At 37.8% G+C, this 16333-nt stretch overlaps 1 protein-coding gene across 1 annotated transcript in view; it reads right to left on the bottom strand.

The window, feature by feature from the left end:
• TTLL8 (tubulin tyrosine ligase like 8) overlaps window positions 1-9652 on the bottom strand; it is a 17011-nt gene extending 7359 nt beyond the window's left edge. Inside the window, exons 1-8 of the mRNA XM_085299923.1 lie at window positions 9634-9652; window positions 8572-8663; window positions 7714-7840; window positions 7437-7454; window positions 6548-6591; window positions 5140-5268; window positions 3192-3306; window positions 113-235 (exon numbers count right to left, since the gene is read on the bottom strand). Of these exons, the coding sequence (XP_085156049.1) occupies window positions 113-235; window positions 3192-3306; window positions 5140-5268; window positions 6548-6591; window positions 7437-7454; window positions 7714-7840; window positions 8572-8663; window positions 9634-9652 (667 nt within the window). The remainder of the gene's footprint in view (window positions 1-112; window positions 236-3191; window positions 3307-5139; window positions 5269-6547; window positions 6592-7436; window positions 7455-7713; window positions 7841-8571; window positions 8664-9633) is intronic.
• Window positions 9653-16333: the final 6681 nt, after the last annotated feature.

Genomic DNA, 16333 nt, shown 5'->3' with positions numbered 1-16333 from the left:
AAAAAAAAAAAAAAAAAAAAAAAAAAAGTGTCCCTTAAAAATGTACACTCTACAAACTATTTCCTGGCCACTTTTAAAAATAAAACACAATATAATGATGCTCAAGAAATACCTTTATCTGAGTGTACATCTCTCTTGTTGCTTTTTATTTCAGCCTTCTGTGCTATTTTACTGCCAGTATTGAGATCAACAACCCACTTTAGTATGCCAGAAGCTGCTGTGTTCCGGAAGTCCTCTAAAACAAATCACATTATTACAAGTTCTATTTCACTAAATCTAATAAATCTATTAACAATTCTAAAGGTAGTYCACTACCTTTTGCCCTCTAAAAATCAAACATTGGTAAATCTCATAATCTCTTGACTAACCCTCAATCAATATATGAAAAAATAATTAGTTTAGACAGAGGACTGGCAGAACTTGACTGTTCAGTTGAATTCTGTCCAGCCTCCTTAGTCTGAAGCAGTTATCTGAACTATATCAAGCTCTAAAATTAAAACCATGCAAAGTTCCTTTTCCTCATACCACTAACCATTCACTCATTCGAAATATAATTAAAAAGCCAATGCTATTCATGTGTTACTTAAAAAACCTTAACATCCATAACATTCACAAAAAAGTTCTATATATTTAGGCATACATATTTGGGAGTCATTAAATCAGTGCCCATACTTTTTGAATTGTTGCATAATATCTCTGTTTTTATGCTTAACAACAATCATCCTAATTAAAGGACTCTGGGGAAATGCAGTGAAACGACCTATTATCCGGTGTGACAGTGAAAAAAGGGAGGAACTTTTTGTATAAAGATTATAGGGTATATATACCTCTAAGACCTTCCTACTGTGGCCATTTTCCACTTCACCATCACTGAAAATCTAACAACAATGTGTTTCCTCTGTACACCAAAGCCTTTTAGTGGTGCAAAATCAGCACTGGTGTCTGTGGCCAAAACTTTAAAAAACACTAGGTGCTTTACTGTTCCAGATGGCTGATTCATGGAGCACATGAGGTCAAACAGACCTAAGGCAAAAGTATGTATTTCATAAGATAGGCTTCAAGTGCAACACATGCCTTACAACTTGTCGGTGTGCTGCTTATTCCCAGCCAAGTATTAGGATCTGCCATGGCACAAAATAGCAGTAAGATAAGACTACTTTAAATTAGCTCCTCAATTATTAAACTAAAATACCTTTTTTCCCTCCAATGCCAATTATTTACTTGAAATATCTAGCRTGCTACCAACACTTTTCACTGGCAAGGAGTCTCTCTTACCTTGAAAATTAAAAAAAGAAAAAAGAAAAAAAAAAGAAAAGAAAAAAAAAAGGCCTCATTTTAGAGCATATTGCTACTTTCAGCTTTAGTACAAATTAGCAGCATAACACTTTCAGAAAAGTAAGAAAAAAACGATGCCTCCACTTTTCAAGTAAAAGATAGGTTATGATTATGACCCACTAGCTGATCTGTCTCAAAGGTTCTGAGAATATTATTACAGGCTTACAATTTGTGCATTAAAGCTCACTTTCAAAAGGTAGAAAATTTCATTCTCTTCTGTCATGTAATAGGAAAAAAAGAATTTGATTTTAAAGCCAATCTTCTCTCCCATACCATCATGACAGGCAAGCTCAGGAAGTGTGGGATAGATAAGYAGACAGGGAGGTGGACTGAGATCTGGCTGAAAGGCAGAGCTCAGAGGGTTGTGATCAGTAGTGCAAAGTCTAGTTGGAGACCTGTAGCTAGCTGTGTCCCCCAAGGGTCAGTACTGAGTCCCATAAGGGTCCCATAAGTTCAACTGATTCGTCAGTGACCTGGATGAAGGGACAGAGTGTCTTCTGAGCAAATTTGCTGATAATACAAAACTGGGAGGACTGGCTGATACACCAGAGGATTGTGCTGCCATTCAGACGGACCTTGACTGGCTGGAGAGATGGGCTGAGAGGAACCTCATGACACTCAACAAAGGCAAGTGCAGGGTCCTGCACCTAGGGAGGAATAACTCCACGCCTCAGTATAGGCTGGGGGCTGACCTGCTGGAAAGCAGCTCTGTGGAGAAGGACCTGGGAGTCCTGGTGGGCAACAAGTTGACCATAAGCCAGCAACGGGGTCCTGCAGCCAAGATGTCCAATGATATCCTGGTCTGCATTAGGAAGAGCATTGCCTTAGGAAGGGCAAGGGTGGTGATCCTGCCCCTCTACTCAGCCCTGATGAGGCCACATCTAGAGTACTGTGACCAATACTGGGCTCCTCAACACAAGAGAGACATGGAGCTACTGGAGTCAGTCCAGCAAAGGGCTACTAAGTTGATTGAGGGACTTGAACATCTCTCATATGAGGAAAGGCTGAGAGAGCTGGGCCTGTTCAGTCTGGAAAAGAAAAGACTGAGAGAGGATCTTACCAATGGGTGCAAGTATTTGAAGGAAGTGTCAAGAAGATGGGGCCAGACTCTTTTCGGTGGTGCCCAGCAATAGGAAGAGGCATTGGGCACAAACTGAAATGCAGGAAGTCCTCCGCAAGACGAAAAACTTCTCTACTGTGAGGGCGACTAACCCCTGGAACAGGCTGCCAAGAGAGGTTGTAGAATCTCCTTCCTTGGAAATATTCAAAAGCTGTCTGCACACAATCCTGGGCAACGTGCCTTAGGTGACCCTGCCTGAGCAGTGGACTAGATGATCTCTAGACGTCCCTTCCAACCTCAGCCATTCTGTGATTCTTGTGATTCTGTGAAACTTCAGTTAAGTAAATTATGCTTACATGCTAGAATTAGATTGCTGAATGACTAATCAATCTACTTCACCTTTCTGAAAGACTCTGGAGATAAATGAGGCATTTTTAAAATAAACCTTTTTGTACTCTCCAGTTGCATGGTAAGAGTGTTATTTTGGATTTCACCAGCACATCTAAAACAATAGATACTGCTTTTACATATTATCATGTTGAAGGTCTTGCAGGAGTGAGGATACACACAGTGAAACAGCAGAATTTGGGAGAGTATATTTGATGCTGCAAGGTGCTGAGTGGACCTAGTTTAACACAGTATTTTAGCACTTGTTTTAATGGTAAGCATATGACTTAAATGGTGCCATCCAAGTCATTTTACTAGATATAGGCAAGTGTCCAGTATTTCCTGGATTAAATGTTAAGTATATTAAAATATCCATGGTTGAACACTGAAATTATGAGAAGTGACTTACCTATAAAATCTTGCTTTTCATCTTCCATGCAAATACCATAACAACGAGGAAAGAAGGTATGAGGATTTGCTTCAGCATACCATGGTAAATTTCTCAAATTTAAACAGAGTCCAATCTTTAAAAAAATAATAGTAATATTATGCACACACACATGTTATATACACATATATTCAATTATACACATTTGCTCTGCCTTCACCATGATACCATTGTACTCCTGAATGAAAAAGGATATACGAAATTGTTTGACATTCACCAAAACTAAAATGGACATTTTTACAAAGCATGCAGTTCCTCTGCTCTGCTAATACAATTATAACCATACAGGTTAGACAATTCTAACTGCTTGTGACTGCAAAAGAAATAGGTAGTTCTCCTCTTTCCTTCAATCTCAGGCTTGCTTATCAGACTACCTGTCAATCTAGTTCAGTATGCCGATCTCTCAGAAAATGAATCCAACACAATAAAGTGAATAACTTTGGGTCACCTGGTAGTTTAGCTGAGAGGAGGGTCAAAAACATGTACAAGAGCCTTCAGGAAAAGACAGGAATACATAGCTGGAAGCAAGTCAATTTGATTAACCCAAGAGAGAGAAAAAAGCTTTTTTATTTGCTGCTTTAGTGAGTTAAACCAAATCATAGGACCACCTAAGTTGGCTCAAGATAATTGGCACTAGTGTATGGCAGGGAGAAAGGCAGGATGATGGGTAGGTAAAACAGAGCTTTAAGGACTAGGCCAGCAGTTAATTCAGGTCAAATCATCTCATGAAACAGTAGAGCCTATCTCCTTAAACTCCCTCCATAGTCAATGGAAGAAGATTAGATCTGAAGCTCCCTCAAGGTCCTGTTCTCCCATCTCACCATCCAGAGACAGAGCCTAATTTCCAAACTTGGCTACTGATATCAAAGTAACCCAACAAGTCTGACAATACAACCCAAAGCCATACTGCAGCACTGAGGTAAGACGCACAGTTGGGAAGTCTATGGAGAGACTGCCTGCTGCCTAACCACCACTTGTAGAGTGAGGGATAATCAGTTCGAGCACTTCTGCTGGTTGAAAACATAGCAATTTGGCATACTTTCTCAAGAAACCAGATTCTAAGCCAAGAGAGGATTTAAAACAAAAAAAACTAACCCGTGGAATTCCACTTACTATAGCTGCTCTCTTCCACTTGTCCTTATTTCTCTGCTGTTGCTACATAAAATAGTTTTTGAGGTATTAAAATTGCAAATTAGTTAACCAATTAAATGATTGTCTTTTATCTGAGTCAAACAATAAAGCCAAATTTGAATTCTGAAGTTAAATTCAAATAAGCTACCTGAAGCCTCATCAAATGTTTTAACATACTTTGTTTTGTGTAAATGGGAAGCTAGTTTAGATACATTTGCGATAACTCTGTGATATTTACATTCATGTTCAAATACAAAATAGTGACATAAGTATTTGAAGAAATGCTAGTGCCTTTGACAGAGGATTACATCTATAAATAAGAATAAGCAGTTAACTAACTTTCTTTCAATCTCTCCCCTCTTTCCAAAGATTAATTACAACAAGGTCATGAGCTTAGCAAAATACACAGTTTCATATGGACCCTATTTGTAATTGTATCTGCATGTGCTCCGTATCAATAAAAAGCTCTGATTACAGACCGGGGCTCTGCATACAAAAGCTAAATAAATTGATGTTTCTCTTAGAAACTTAGAAACTGCAAAAATCTAGTACTCCTTTATAACAGTCACTATAGAGAAAAACAAAATCAATCTCATTGATGGAAATGTTGAGTATGATCCCATATTCATAGACAGCCTAGTATTAATTTCTTATCTCACTTATTGGTGACCAAGTTTGCAAAGAAACCAGATCCTTGCATATGCCTCTATGAAACCTAGAAGCACAGGTAACTGCCATCTGCAACTTGGGGACCATATGACTTCAGTAAGCAACTTACTTTAGTTGTAAAGGAGCCAGTTTTTGAAAAATGATTCAACATTTGGTCACAATGCAAGCTATGGCAATTAATAGCATCCTTTCTTACAGTCCAGAACAAAGAGGCATCTTCATTTCTCACCATCCTAGACTGGTGTAAAAAAAGAATTGTATTATGTTCATATAGATTTAAGTCCTTGGAAATTGTTAACCACATAACAATATTAGACTCCAAAGAGGTATATACACTTTTTTTTTTTTTACAAAGCCTCAGAAATTCATGCTACTGCAATCGCTTAGTCAGAACATGTATTTTGAAGGACCATTTGACTGTGTTTTTAATGTATTTTAAGGTATATAGGCACTCAGGTATATAGGCAACTCATTCCAGACTGTAGAGCAGGCAATGCCAGCAGCAGACATGCTCACTTTGCCAGATATTGTATGTTCTCAGTTTACTCACATATCAGTACACACTTATAAGGACTGTCCAGATTTAGTCTATATACAAATCCTGTCTGCCTTTGAGCCACACAACATTAGAGTGCTCTCTAAAAGATGATCCCGAAGGCCAACTTGTCAAGTCATCATCATCCTCATAATATGGCAGACACTGAAATCAGCTGGACTAAGTGCAGGTCAAATACACCTGAAGGACTCAAACCATCTCTCCTCCCTACTCCTCACATGCTCTGAAGCTCATCCAAAACCTGTACATGAGCAGCAGTTTATTTTTACGTATTGTGACTATAAAGCAAGCCCAGGTACATTTTTGAAATATGATACAGCCTATAGTATTGTCTATATATTGTTTGTATTGTTGAAGGAACCCTTTCAGTTCTGCCTGATCTCCAAGCACAATAAATCTTCATTTCTAGATGTGCAAAGAACTTCTGTCTCCCATTGTGGACAACAAGGAGATTGACACTGGCTTCTGCAAGTATACAATAAGACAAAGCAAGAGCCACAAGTGTTGCTTTGGGTAGTATATAACATAAGTTAACTGTTTGGCTGATGCAAATTAGGCACAAATTTCACCATCAAATATTAACTCTGTACTTCTCAATTCAAATCCATCTGATATGTACTAACTGATTCAACATAGGCTCCACGGTCTTATTAGTACGATTTTTTTATATGCAATTGCTGGACTGCAGCATTACATGTTATACTTATAGAGAAAAAATTCTTTCTAGAATAAATATAAATACTGGCATCTCTTTCTGCTAGCCTCAAGGCAAATACATGTGTCATGTTCTGTGTCATGTTTCTGATTCTCGGCAAAATTCGGCCCATTGTGACTGTATAGCAGAAAAAATAACTTTTACAAAAAGAAGAAAATTAAATAAACCATTGTCATGACAAATTTTACAAGAAATTTAAAAATATGCTTCAAAATAGAAAATCAATAGACAGGTCTATTATCTTACCATTAAATCATGAATGTCATCTGAATTGCTGATGCAAGTCACTTCTTCCCGTGAGGTATTTCTCTTTCCTTAAAAAGAAAAAAAAAAGTCCACAGAATTAAGAAATAGACAAGAGACTGACAGTTCCTGAAGTATATTACAACAGTAGCTATACGCCCCAAGGCTAGTTCAAAATATCTCAGAGCACAGACAAAACTGAGTTTTGCCACCCGGAGGATGAAGAACCAGGCTGCAGTTGCACTAGGAGGAGATGGAATGATAATACAGAAGCCATGGGCACACTGGTTCATCACTGCTCCAGCTGCCAGAGCGTAAAGGAAAAACCCACTATTTTAGAACCACTGTCTGGAACTACCATCACCTGCAAGCAAGAGTTCCAGACACATTAAACTTTTTCAAGAGGGCAAGGATGGCATTACATGGCTCTGCAAGAAGCATAGGTACATCTGACTACTTTGCCTATGATTGGAACTAGCACTGTTTTGCTGTGAAGGAAATATTTCATATTTTATTTTCTTTACGAGTTGTTCCTCCCACATCAAAATATAAGAAGTTACATTGAAGGAAAAGTCTGAGTTCTTTAACTTTTGAGGCTCAAGTTGCAAAGTTCTACTTTTAAGTCAGTGTGGGGATAATATATTTCACATACATAGAGTCCTCAATCTCTCCTGGTTTTCCTAAGGGAAAGTATCGGGATTAATTTCTTCGCACAAAACAAAGAATTCAGAATTTTCTCTAAGGGGAGGCAGATGTTAAAAGTAATATTCACAGATCTTCCTAGCCACCTTTCCAAACAGTTGAAGACACATTCTATTTCTAGCCCATCACACTAAACCATCACAGTTTAACTTCGCAGAAATTACCATGGGATGGTGATGACGGGCTAAACTATTTTGTCGCTCTTCTGCTCCTTATGTAATTTATACCTTCTGTTCTCCAAACAGGACCGTTTGGAATTTCTCATCAGCCCTCAACATTAAGTCCTTTAAATCAGGAAGGAAATGCCAAACAAGAAAGCTATAGTTAATCATTTTATGTTGATCACTGCTATGAGAACTATCAATACCRAGAACAGAACACTTTCCACACAAATCTATTTTCTCATCCAAATCAGAAACGTTTTTGAGGTACCTTACCATTCTTCCCAGCATCTYCATGACAACTACAAGATTGGTCAACTGTACCATCCCGCCAGCCACTTCTATGAGGAAGCCTTTTCTCCACCCAACCTTTTTTCCTTAAACTTTCACGAACTACCGGGTATGATCCACAGATGGTAAAGATTTTCTTTTCCTAAAAATATCAAAAAAGTAATAAACATGAGTGTTCAAAAATTATGATTTTTTATAGGAACATCTATATCAGAGTTAAATCAAAATTAACTTCAAGGTCAACAGAATTCGAAATTGCAAGCATTTTCTGAAAATGAGAGACAAAAGGCTGAAGATTTATTAGTGATGTACCAATAAGACCTACAGCTGAACAGACACACCAAAAACACCTTCCCTTTTCTGACAGCTGTCCTGCTGACTATTCTCTGATAATCAGCATCAATCTCTTCCCCCAAAAATACTGTTGGATAATGCAATGGAATACAAGCTAGCTTGTTACATTCATTTAAAGCTGGGCTATATATACACACAACTAGATATAAGTACATTACTTAATAATGTCAATTACTATCTTTCTAAGGTGTCCAATTTATATAGTGATCTTCATTTATTCTTTAATACACAGTTGTTCAAGGACAGAAAAAAGCCACCACATAACTCAAAGGTTTTTGGCAGCTACTGTAGATARAGTCCACTGAAAAAGTGTTTTTCACTTGAACAGAGATGGATCTTGGGGCAAACATTTCTAATAGCAACATGATCTCTCAAGATAAAAAAAAAMCCCACACATATAGTTTTCCAAACTTTCTGGTAGACAACCTATACCTTTGAGAACTTAAAGCTCAGAGAAACAAGAGATATTAGCAAGTACATACTTTTCTGCAATTAAATCAACTACCAAATATTATGTACCTTGATGGCCTTTTTAGCTAGAATTCTTGCCAACTTATATTTGTCTTGTTTAGGGGTAGAAAGTAGTTCTTGCATATTTCTGGGGGTTATTCCTGTAGAAGAAACAAAAAGCAATCATAATCTAAGAAAAAATCAAAAATGCAGCATAGGAAAGTTTTCTCTTATTTCAGTATAGAAACTGTGTTTATCTATTTATTTGCTTTAACTGCTTAAATTAATTATGATGTACTGAAAGGCTTAGAGAGTTGAAATTTTTCAGATTTGAGACAAAATACTTTTGCTTGGCCTCTGAAGCTGCTGACTGTTAGGTAGGAAGGATAAACCTTGTGATTAATCAGTTTCATAAGATGTGATTGTGTTTAGATTAAATTGTCTCAAAATCTGTCAAATTATTACATTTCTTGAGTTCAGATATATATACGGATTTTGTTACCATCAGTTATTCCCACAAGTACATAATGTTACAATATTAAGGTCACTGGAATGTAAAAGAAGCAATACTGAAAAAATACAACACAGTATCCTGACTTTATTATGCATTTACATAARCCTACTTAGTTTCTTAGTGAAAATGAAATGAAATGAAAATCAGATGACCTGGGAAAAGAAGGCCATTTAAAGGCAAGTTCTTTGGAGCCAATTTCCCCGGTATGAACTTCAATGCATATCATTTATCTTGTTTTCACCAGCTCACAGTTATTAGTGCAACACAATTAAATTAAGTTTAAACAGTAAACCCTCTTCAGTACAAGCAATTGTAATGAGTGACAACAAACATATCTAAATGAATTTGTGGAGAATAATGATATACCCAGTTTCAGGAAATCTCTTAGCTCTCTGTCTCATTGTATACTAAAAATAATTCACCTCTGCTACTTTTACTGAAAATACACTGCCAAAATCCTATTGGATTGTTTACCATAATATCTACTTAATTCTAGTGAACCTCAGGCTTTCTGGGTTGGAGGGGGGAATGCGGGGAGGGAACAGGAGGGTTGTTTGGTTTTAATTCCAGAATTCTCTTCTCTCAGTGAAAACCCCATGAGTAAGATTATGGCTCACCTCTGAAGTCCTGATACATCGTTATTAGGATAGACCAAAATTTATAGTGAGAAATTAGATGYTCCGGGATACTCTTTCAGATTTTAGACTGTATTAACACCAGGACCAAATAAGTAAGTTGAGTTACAGAAAGAAGGAAAGCTGCCTATTATCATGTTCTCCTGTGTCTCCAAATCTAGGAAAACTTCTTCCTTTGAAAGCCCAGACCAGTAGATGACAGTGCTGACAGCATATGGGAAAGACTGGCAGAGTGGCAGCTATAAACTGTAGGCAACTGCGGTGTAGCCTGAAAAACAGGAAGTCTAATTCTGCATCTGAAGAGATAAAAGGCTGAAATGTCGCCATTAAGCAAGTATACAATAAAGAAGCATGATGTTCACAATGCTTTAAAAGACTTTCCAATATCTAAAATCTGCAAAAAAGTTTAAAAAAACTTAAAGATTTGCAAAAGGTATAGGTAAGCATGAAAGTTTTCAAGTCTAGCACGTAAACATACAAATCGTAAATATAGTAATACAATGCAAATAGTTCAAATCTGAGTGAAAGCACAAAATATATAGTTAAAAAAAGGGGGGGATGAACAAGCAAAAAGACACAGAACTGAGAACTGATGAAATATGTTTAATGGAAGGCCAGGGTTTGCATTCTTTGGACAGCTGGAAGTCATTGTGTCTGCACAAGCAACAAGGTATAGTCAGAAAGAAGGAATTTGTGTGAGAAATCTCACCAAACTGAATCTATGATTAAAAGTAATCAAGGATAGGGTTTGAAAATATTGTAAGCAGCAGCAGTGCTGGCTTAAGATACTACCTGATCTGTTGTCCTTTGCATCTTATCCTCYCAGTTGAACTGAAGGTTTGGAGCCGTATTTTAATCTCAATAAGGAAATCAATGTTTAGTTTTCGTTTTATTTAAAAAAAAAAAAAAAAAAAAAAAAAAAAACCTTCTTCAGAACAAAGGTTTTATTTGGGGTTGGGTGGGGGCAGAGAGAATATATGTTTTTCTAAGGTAGATAAGTTTGAAGCATCAGAGGTCTGCTGCTGGAGCTCCAGCTGTAACAGCAGATGGTATGGAGCAGGTCAAAGTTTTTATGCTATCCTTTTCTCCCCAATTCAGTCTTGAACTTCAGTGTTTATATAACACAGACAAAATCATTCTGATTTTATATAACTTTTCATATAAATCAGATGTTGGAAAGAACATAAAAATAAGTACAAAGACTCCAAGGTCCTGAACCATATTGAATTAAATGAGAGTCTTTCCATAGACTTCAGTGGTGCTGAGTTAAAGAGCAGCAGCAAAACATGAATAATTTAAACCAGGATTGCTGGCTAAGAGGACAGATCTTCAGATCTGAGCAGAGCCTGAGTGAGTCAAGGCCTCTGTCTAGAAAAACAGATTTCAGAGCAGTTGATATTAATCCTGGGTAATTAATATTGGTTAAATGGCAAGCTCAGGAACAACCAAGAACAAGCCCTGATCCCTGCGCTCTCAATAGGGGCCAAGAGGAAAGAAGGGCTACACATTACCACAGACAACATACAAAACAGCACGGAGGTGGGGCGGGGGGCATCTCCCTTCTGCCGGCATTTCAGGAAACGACCACTACTGGGGCAAGCTCCAGCAATGCGCTCCTGCAGAACCACGCCGGCCTGGAAAGCAGACCGCAGGGAGCTGGCAATGGAGAACCACAGCTCCAAGTGCCCAGGCAGGAGGGGGATTTGGATGCCCCGAGTTTGATAGTTCAGAGCACAAAACCATGCAATACCAGCCGATCCTCCTGCAAATACCCTGCTTTAACACTCTCGCTTTCCAGAGCATACAGGTGGTCCAAATTCCTGCAAAGTCTGACTGTCAGGACTTCCGCCGCCGCAATTCACATCGAGCACAGCAGAGAACATGGTCTGCTTAAACCTAACGTTCTGCGCTGTTTGAGGCAGCAGGCGCTTGCAGATCTCTCTAACAGATGTTTCTGAAGTTCGATTAAGAAAATGTAGGCATCAGTTTTGTCTTTTTTTTCCCCAAACTGTTTATCTTCGTATGATTATAACCTGTTCACTACAGAGSATATAAATTTTGTAAGAATCAACACTGACCTGTAAATAGAAATTTTTAATATGAAATAAACTTTGCAAAAATAAACTCTGGGGAGAGCTTCAATAATCATTAAATTGACTATTGATATTTCATACTGGGGGACCTTTGCTGTTTTGAAAAAGAAGGAAGCATGAACATGCAATTTTCGGTAAAATTTCATAGTCAAAACTTGAAATTAACAAAATTGATTAGAAATTAATTGGCCAATACAAACTATTTTCATCTTCACTTCTTTCTTCATCACTTAAAGATAGCAGGCTTGGTTTTCCTTCTGCATGAATCTGATCCATCATCACACGTTTAGCTCTATCATTGTTACTTCATGCTTTGGCTGATTTCCCTATAAATTTAGAGGAATAAAGAGTTTATTGTAAAATATCTCATATTAGCATTAAACAGGTAACACCAGCATAGAAGGAAAAAATAATCCAAAATTTACCTTTCAAAGATACTTTGCCTAATCATTTATCATTCATTTTACGAATAATAGCAACACTTTCTTCAGATAGTTTCTCCCTGAGGGACTTCCTGCTCAGTAACAAACAAAAAACACTTCTAACATTTGAAAAAAACAGGCAATTATTATAAAACCAAATCAGTTGCCAAGGAAGCTTGACTACTCTAGTTTCTGAAATTGATTTGGCCTTTTTTTATTATTTTGATCTGATGGAGTCTCTTCAAAAATAAAAAACCCAGATCACAAACCATGCAATCTTTATTTGAGAAATTCCTTTAACTCCAACCAGAAAGTGAAATACACACACAGCGATTGATTACATAGTCATTTAAACATTATAATTCCTGGTATGAATCACATACAAGTCTGCTTTTTGCAACAAGGAATGGAGAAAAGAAGGGGCACTTGACAAAACGGGTAAGGAATAGAGAAAACATAGGGAAGGGACATGATGGAAAGGGAGAAAGGGAAGAATAAAAGCCAAATGCTGCTCTGTTGATCTAACACCAGTAAAATCATATCCAACATCTTACAGAGGGCTTTTCAGTGCTAAACTAGCACTGAAACTAAATCAGCAGAAACCTATTCATTTTTTATTTTTGTTATTGTTTATTTGTATTAATTATCCACCAGTTTAATAAGCTACCAGTCACAGCTTGCACAAGGGAAGAGGAGGAGCGTGTTGGCCAGAACCCACAATCCCTTTCAGCCCAGGGTTAGATCAGCTCAGGTGTCTTGTAGAAATCTCACTTCTCAGCTGCTGGAGATAAACAATAGGAAAGAATCTAGAAAATTCATAAAAACTCAAAAGTACCCATGCATAACACATATGCACATCTGAAAATGTGTATGCACCATCCTTTTACATGGAAGACCTCTGGGTACAAGAAGAGATGTGTTTTCCTCTTGCAGTGTAGGCAGTGTGCTATTTCTTTCAGATCTCTCATTTTAACTGAGCATCTAAGGCATTTTAAGCCCAGGTTTACAACAGGACTTAGATCCCCTGAAAGACTACAGAAATACTTTTCTAAATGTAACTAGGCACATGTCTTAAAACAGCAGATACAAGCATGAAAGGTGAGACTTGATAAACTCACTAACTGCAGTTTGCCTCCTTTCATGTCTGCTCTTATGAGGCAGGCTAAAACTAAATTTAAATATATAAACTGTTAACTGTCTGTTCTTGTCCCTGGTGAACTTTTACAAGAAATCTACCTGCAGAAACACAGAGGACAAAAAATCCTCTTGAACTGCAGAGGAATTTTCCTCTGTCGTTTTCAAAGCTTCTTCTAGCTAATTGGGTAGCTGGGGAGGGATTCACCCACCAGACTCTGGGCACTAACAGCTCCCATTTGTGCAATAGTCTCAGGTGAGAGGTGGATCCTAGACTAGGATCCATAGTATCACATGAAGCAGTTCCCGCTTGTCCCGTTGAGAGAGAATCATCACATTTTGTTTTCGGAAGATGCTTCAGCCAGGTTTACATTAATTTATGGATCTTAGTTGACCTATTTATTTATTTACACTAAGGCTCTAACTCCTGGTATTAGCCAAGCAGTAGCATAACAACCTTTTTGATTAAAATTGATGAGGCAGGAAAAGGAATTCTCCACTCTGCTCCAAACAGAAATACTCACAACRTGGTACATACACCGTTATCTCACAAACCTGATCCCTGAGAGGTCTGTGATTTTTGTCCCTTGGGGTAAGGGACACTTGTGCACGGGTTTAAGTTCCTGCCTAGTCTCAAACGTATTATAAACATACTGCAGGTCTGTAGCTAATAGCAGAGTTGTTCAATCTAGCATTTTAGGCTTATGGCAAGGATTGAGTCTCTCAAGTCCAGAGACCACTTCAGTAATCTTACAATTCTGAGTCCGAGGTTTTTAGCTGTGGTAGGTCACATCACTTCTGGAATACACTTAGAAGAAACGACCCACTTAGCCCATGGGGAAGCGCATGACCTACCAGCACTCACTAATTAGTGGTACAAGCAACCGGAGCAAAGTTGCTCTATGTCGAACACCAACATACAAAATCACTTGGCCAGGAAGCGTAGACAGTAGCAGGGGGCATAGGGAAAATCACTTTTAATTAAAAAAACATTTACTCAGAGAGTCAGATTAACAGCCAAGCCTTCTCCAGCTGAGAAAGGCTTTTCAGGTAGGGCTGCCAACCCTACTTTGTTGTTTTAAAAGCCTCTCTCTTACTTCCAAGATTTTCTTTTTTGCACTGGACTAGAAAGTTCAGACTCTGAAGCAGCATCCATGGCACGGCTCTTGGTTACCAGGGGTGTGGGAAAGAGGCCTTGCACCTCACACAGTGTAGGGTCCCCACCATGGCATAAGGGCCTGTGGCCAGGCTGGGAGCCCCAGAGGGACCAAGCAGAACCTATGGCTGGTAGCTCTCTGGTGACTTCTTTCTAGTCTCCCCTATTCCTCCCCCTTATGAATCTAAAATGTCAGATATGGTGACATACTCAGGCTCAATCCAAATTCTAACTTATTATTCTGTTTATCCTATTTTTCTTTTCCTTTTTGATGAATGCCATTTTCTTCACCTCTTATTAAAACACTGAGGAGTCTAATGTGATATTGTTCAGTGATGAGTAAACTGGCCCTTTAGTAGAAAATCTTTAGAGGTTCCCAAAGAAAGGTAAATAGTCCCCACTATACCCTGTTATTAGCTCCTTTCTGACCATCACTGACAGAAAAAACAAAAATAAGTAGCTGTATAAATAGTTCGTGCTGTTTGGAGGAGAACATTTCAAACTATTGGAGTCTAAGGACCTTAAAGACTCCCAACACCTTGTCAGTGTAGGCTTTCTGTGGAAAGGAAATTCCTTAAGAACATATCACATTCTGTTATAGTTTCTTTTCCAATCACCTCAGTATTAAAAGTAGTATCTATTTAGATCTAAACTTCTGGACAGCCAAAGCAATCATCATTTGACACAAAAGATATCTCTTGAAGATGCAGATACAGATTCAGCTTTACAAGGGCAGTATGTTATCACATAAAAGTAAATAGTTAAAATACATTGAAAATATTCTACAGATGATGCTCAATCTTTTCCCTCTACAAAGATTTGTGAAGAATCTTTRCAATATCTACATCCAGAGAGGGATCAATCCATCTCTGAGAATTAAAATGTTGTTTGATGTTATTTGTTATTCTTAGGTAGACTTGTCACCATTTCTTTGTGACTGTCAAAAGAATAATGTACTTCTGTGAATGTTTAAACAAGTGCCACTATTAAAGGCATGAGATCTGGCAATATTTAAGGAAACAGCAGGTGCATCTGTAGTTGACGTCCTATCAGCCTAGTCAAAACTACATAATGTTTTAGGCTTATGGAGGGGTGGCTGTATAAATGGTTTTAAGAGGTACTGCTCTAAACTTGGAAGACTATTTCACCACATATTAAAATGCCATAATAAGTGTCAGTTTTTCCAAAAACAAGACATCCTAGCATACCTGAAGTGCTCCACCTCTTTCTCACTTGACTTCTCCCCAAAAGCCTACAAAAACAAATGAGCTTTGCAATATGCCCTGAAAAATGGTTTGGGTTATTTCAGATTAAAGAGTGAATTTCACAGTCCAGAATCTTTCAAAGATACACAACAAAAGAAACATCACTTTGTCAATGGCCATCCTTAGTTAAATTAAAAAGTCTGTTAACACAGAAATTCTTATATTGTCCTAAATCTACTCATTCATATAGGTAACTGAGATAGGAGGAAAAGATAATCTGTATGAGAGATATCCCTTGTTTAGGGCCAATACATTTTTAAGTTTTGAAGATAGTGAGGAAAATAAATACATTGAAAGTAACATACCTAAAACCACGTTTTCGTGACTGAAAATACTTCCTTCAGATCAGTAGTATCTCTTATTATTTGGCAGATTGTTTGTTTGCTGCTATTTTTTCGCTTTAGCTGGCAGGTTCTCTGTCTGGCCACTTAGTTTTAGCTAACTTCACAACAGATGAAATCGAAAACCCCTTACCCCTTTAAACAGCCCAGAAATGGAAGCTTAATGGGAGAGAATTTTCTGTTTTTACCTCTCCAATTATGACGTCAACGCACATTCTGGGTTTCCACATAACAGTGTYTTTTATTTTATATAAAAGCAATGAGAGGCAAA

This window comes from Rhea americana, unplaced genomic scaffold (genome assembly GCF_003343005.1).
Source record: "Rhea americana isolate MKP2758 unplaced genomic scaffold, rheAme1 scaffold_156, whole genome shotgun sequence".
Taxonomy (NCBI): Eukaryota; Metazoa; Chordata; class Aves; order Rheiformes; family Rheidae; genus Rhea; species Rhea americana.
This window is presented reverse-complemented; position numbering and strand designations above follow the sequence as displayed.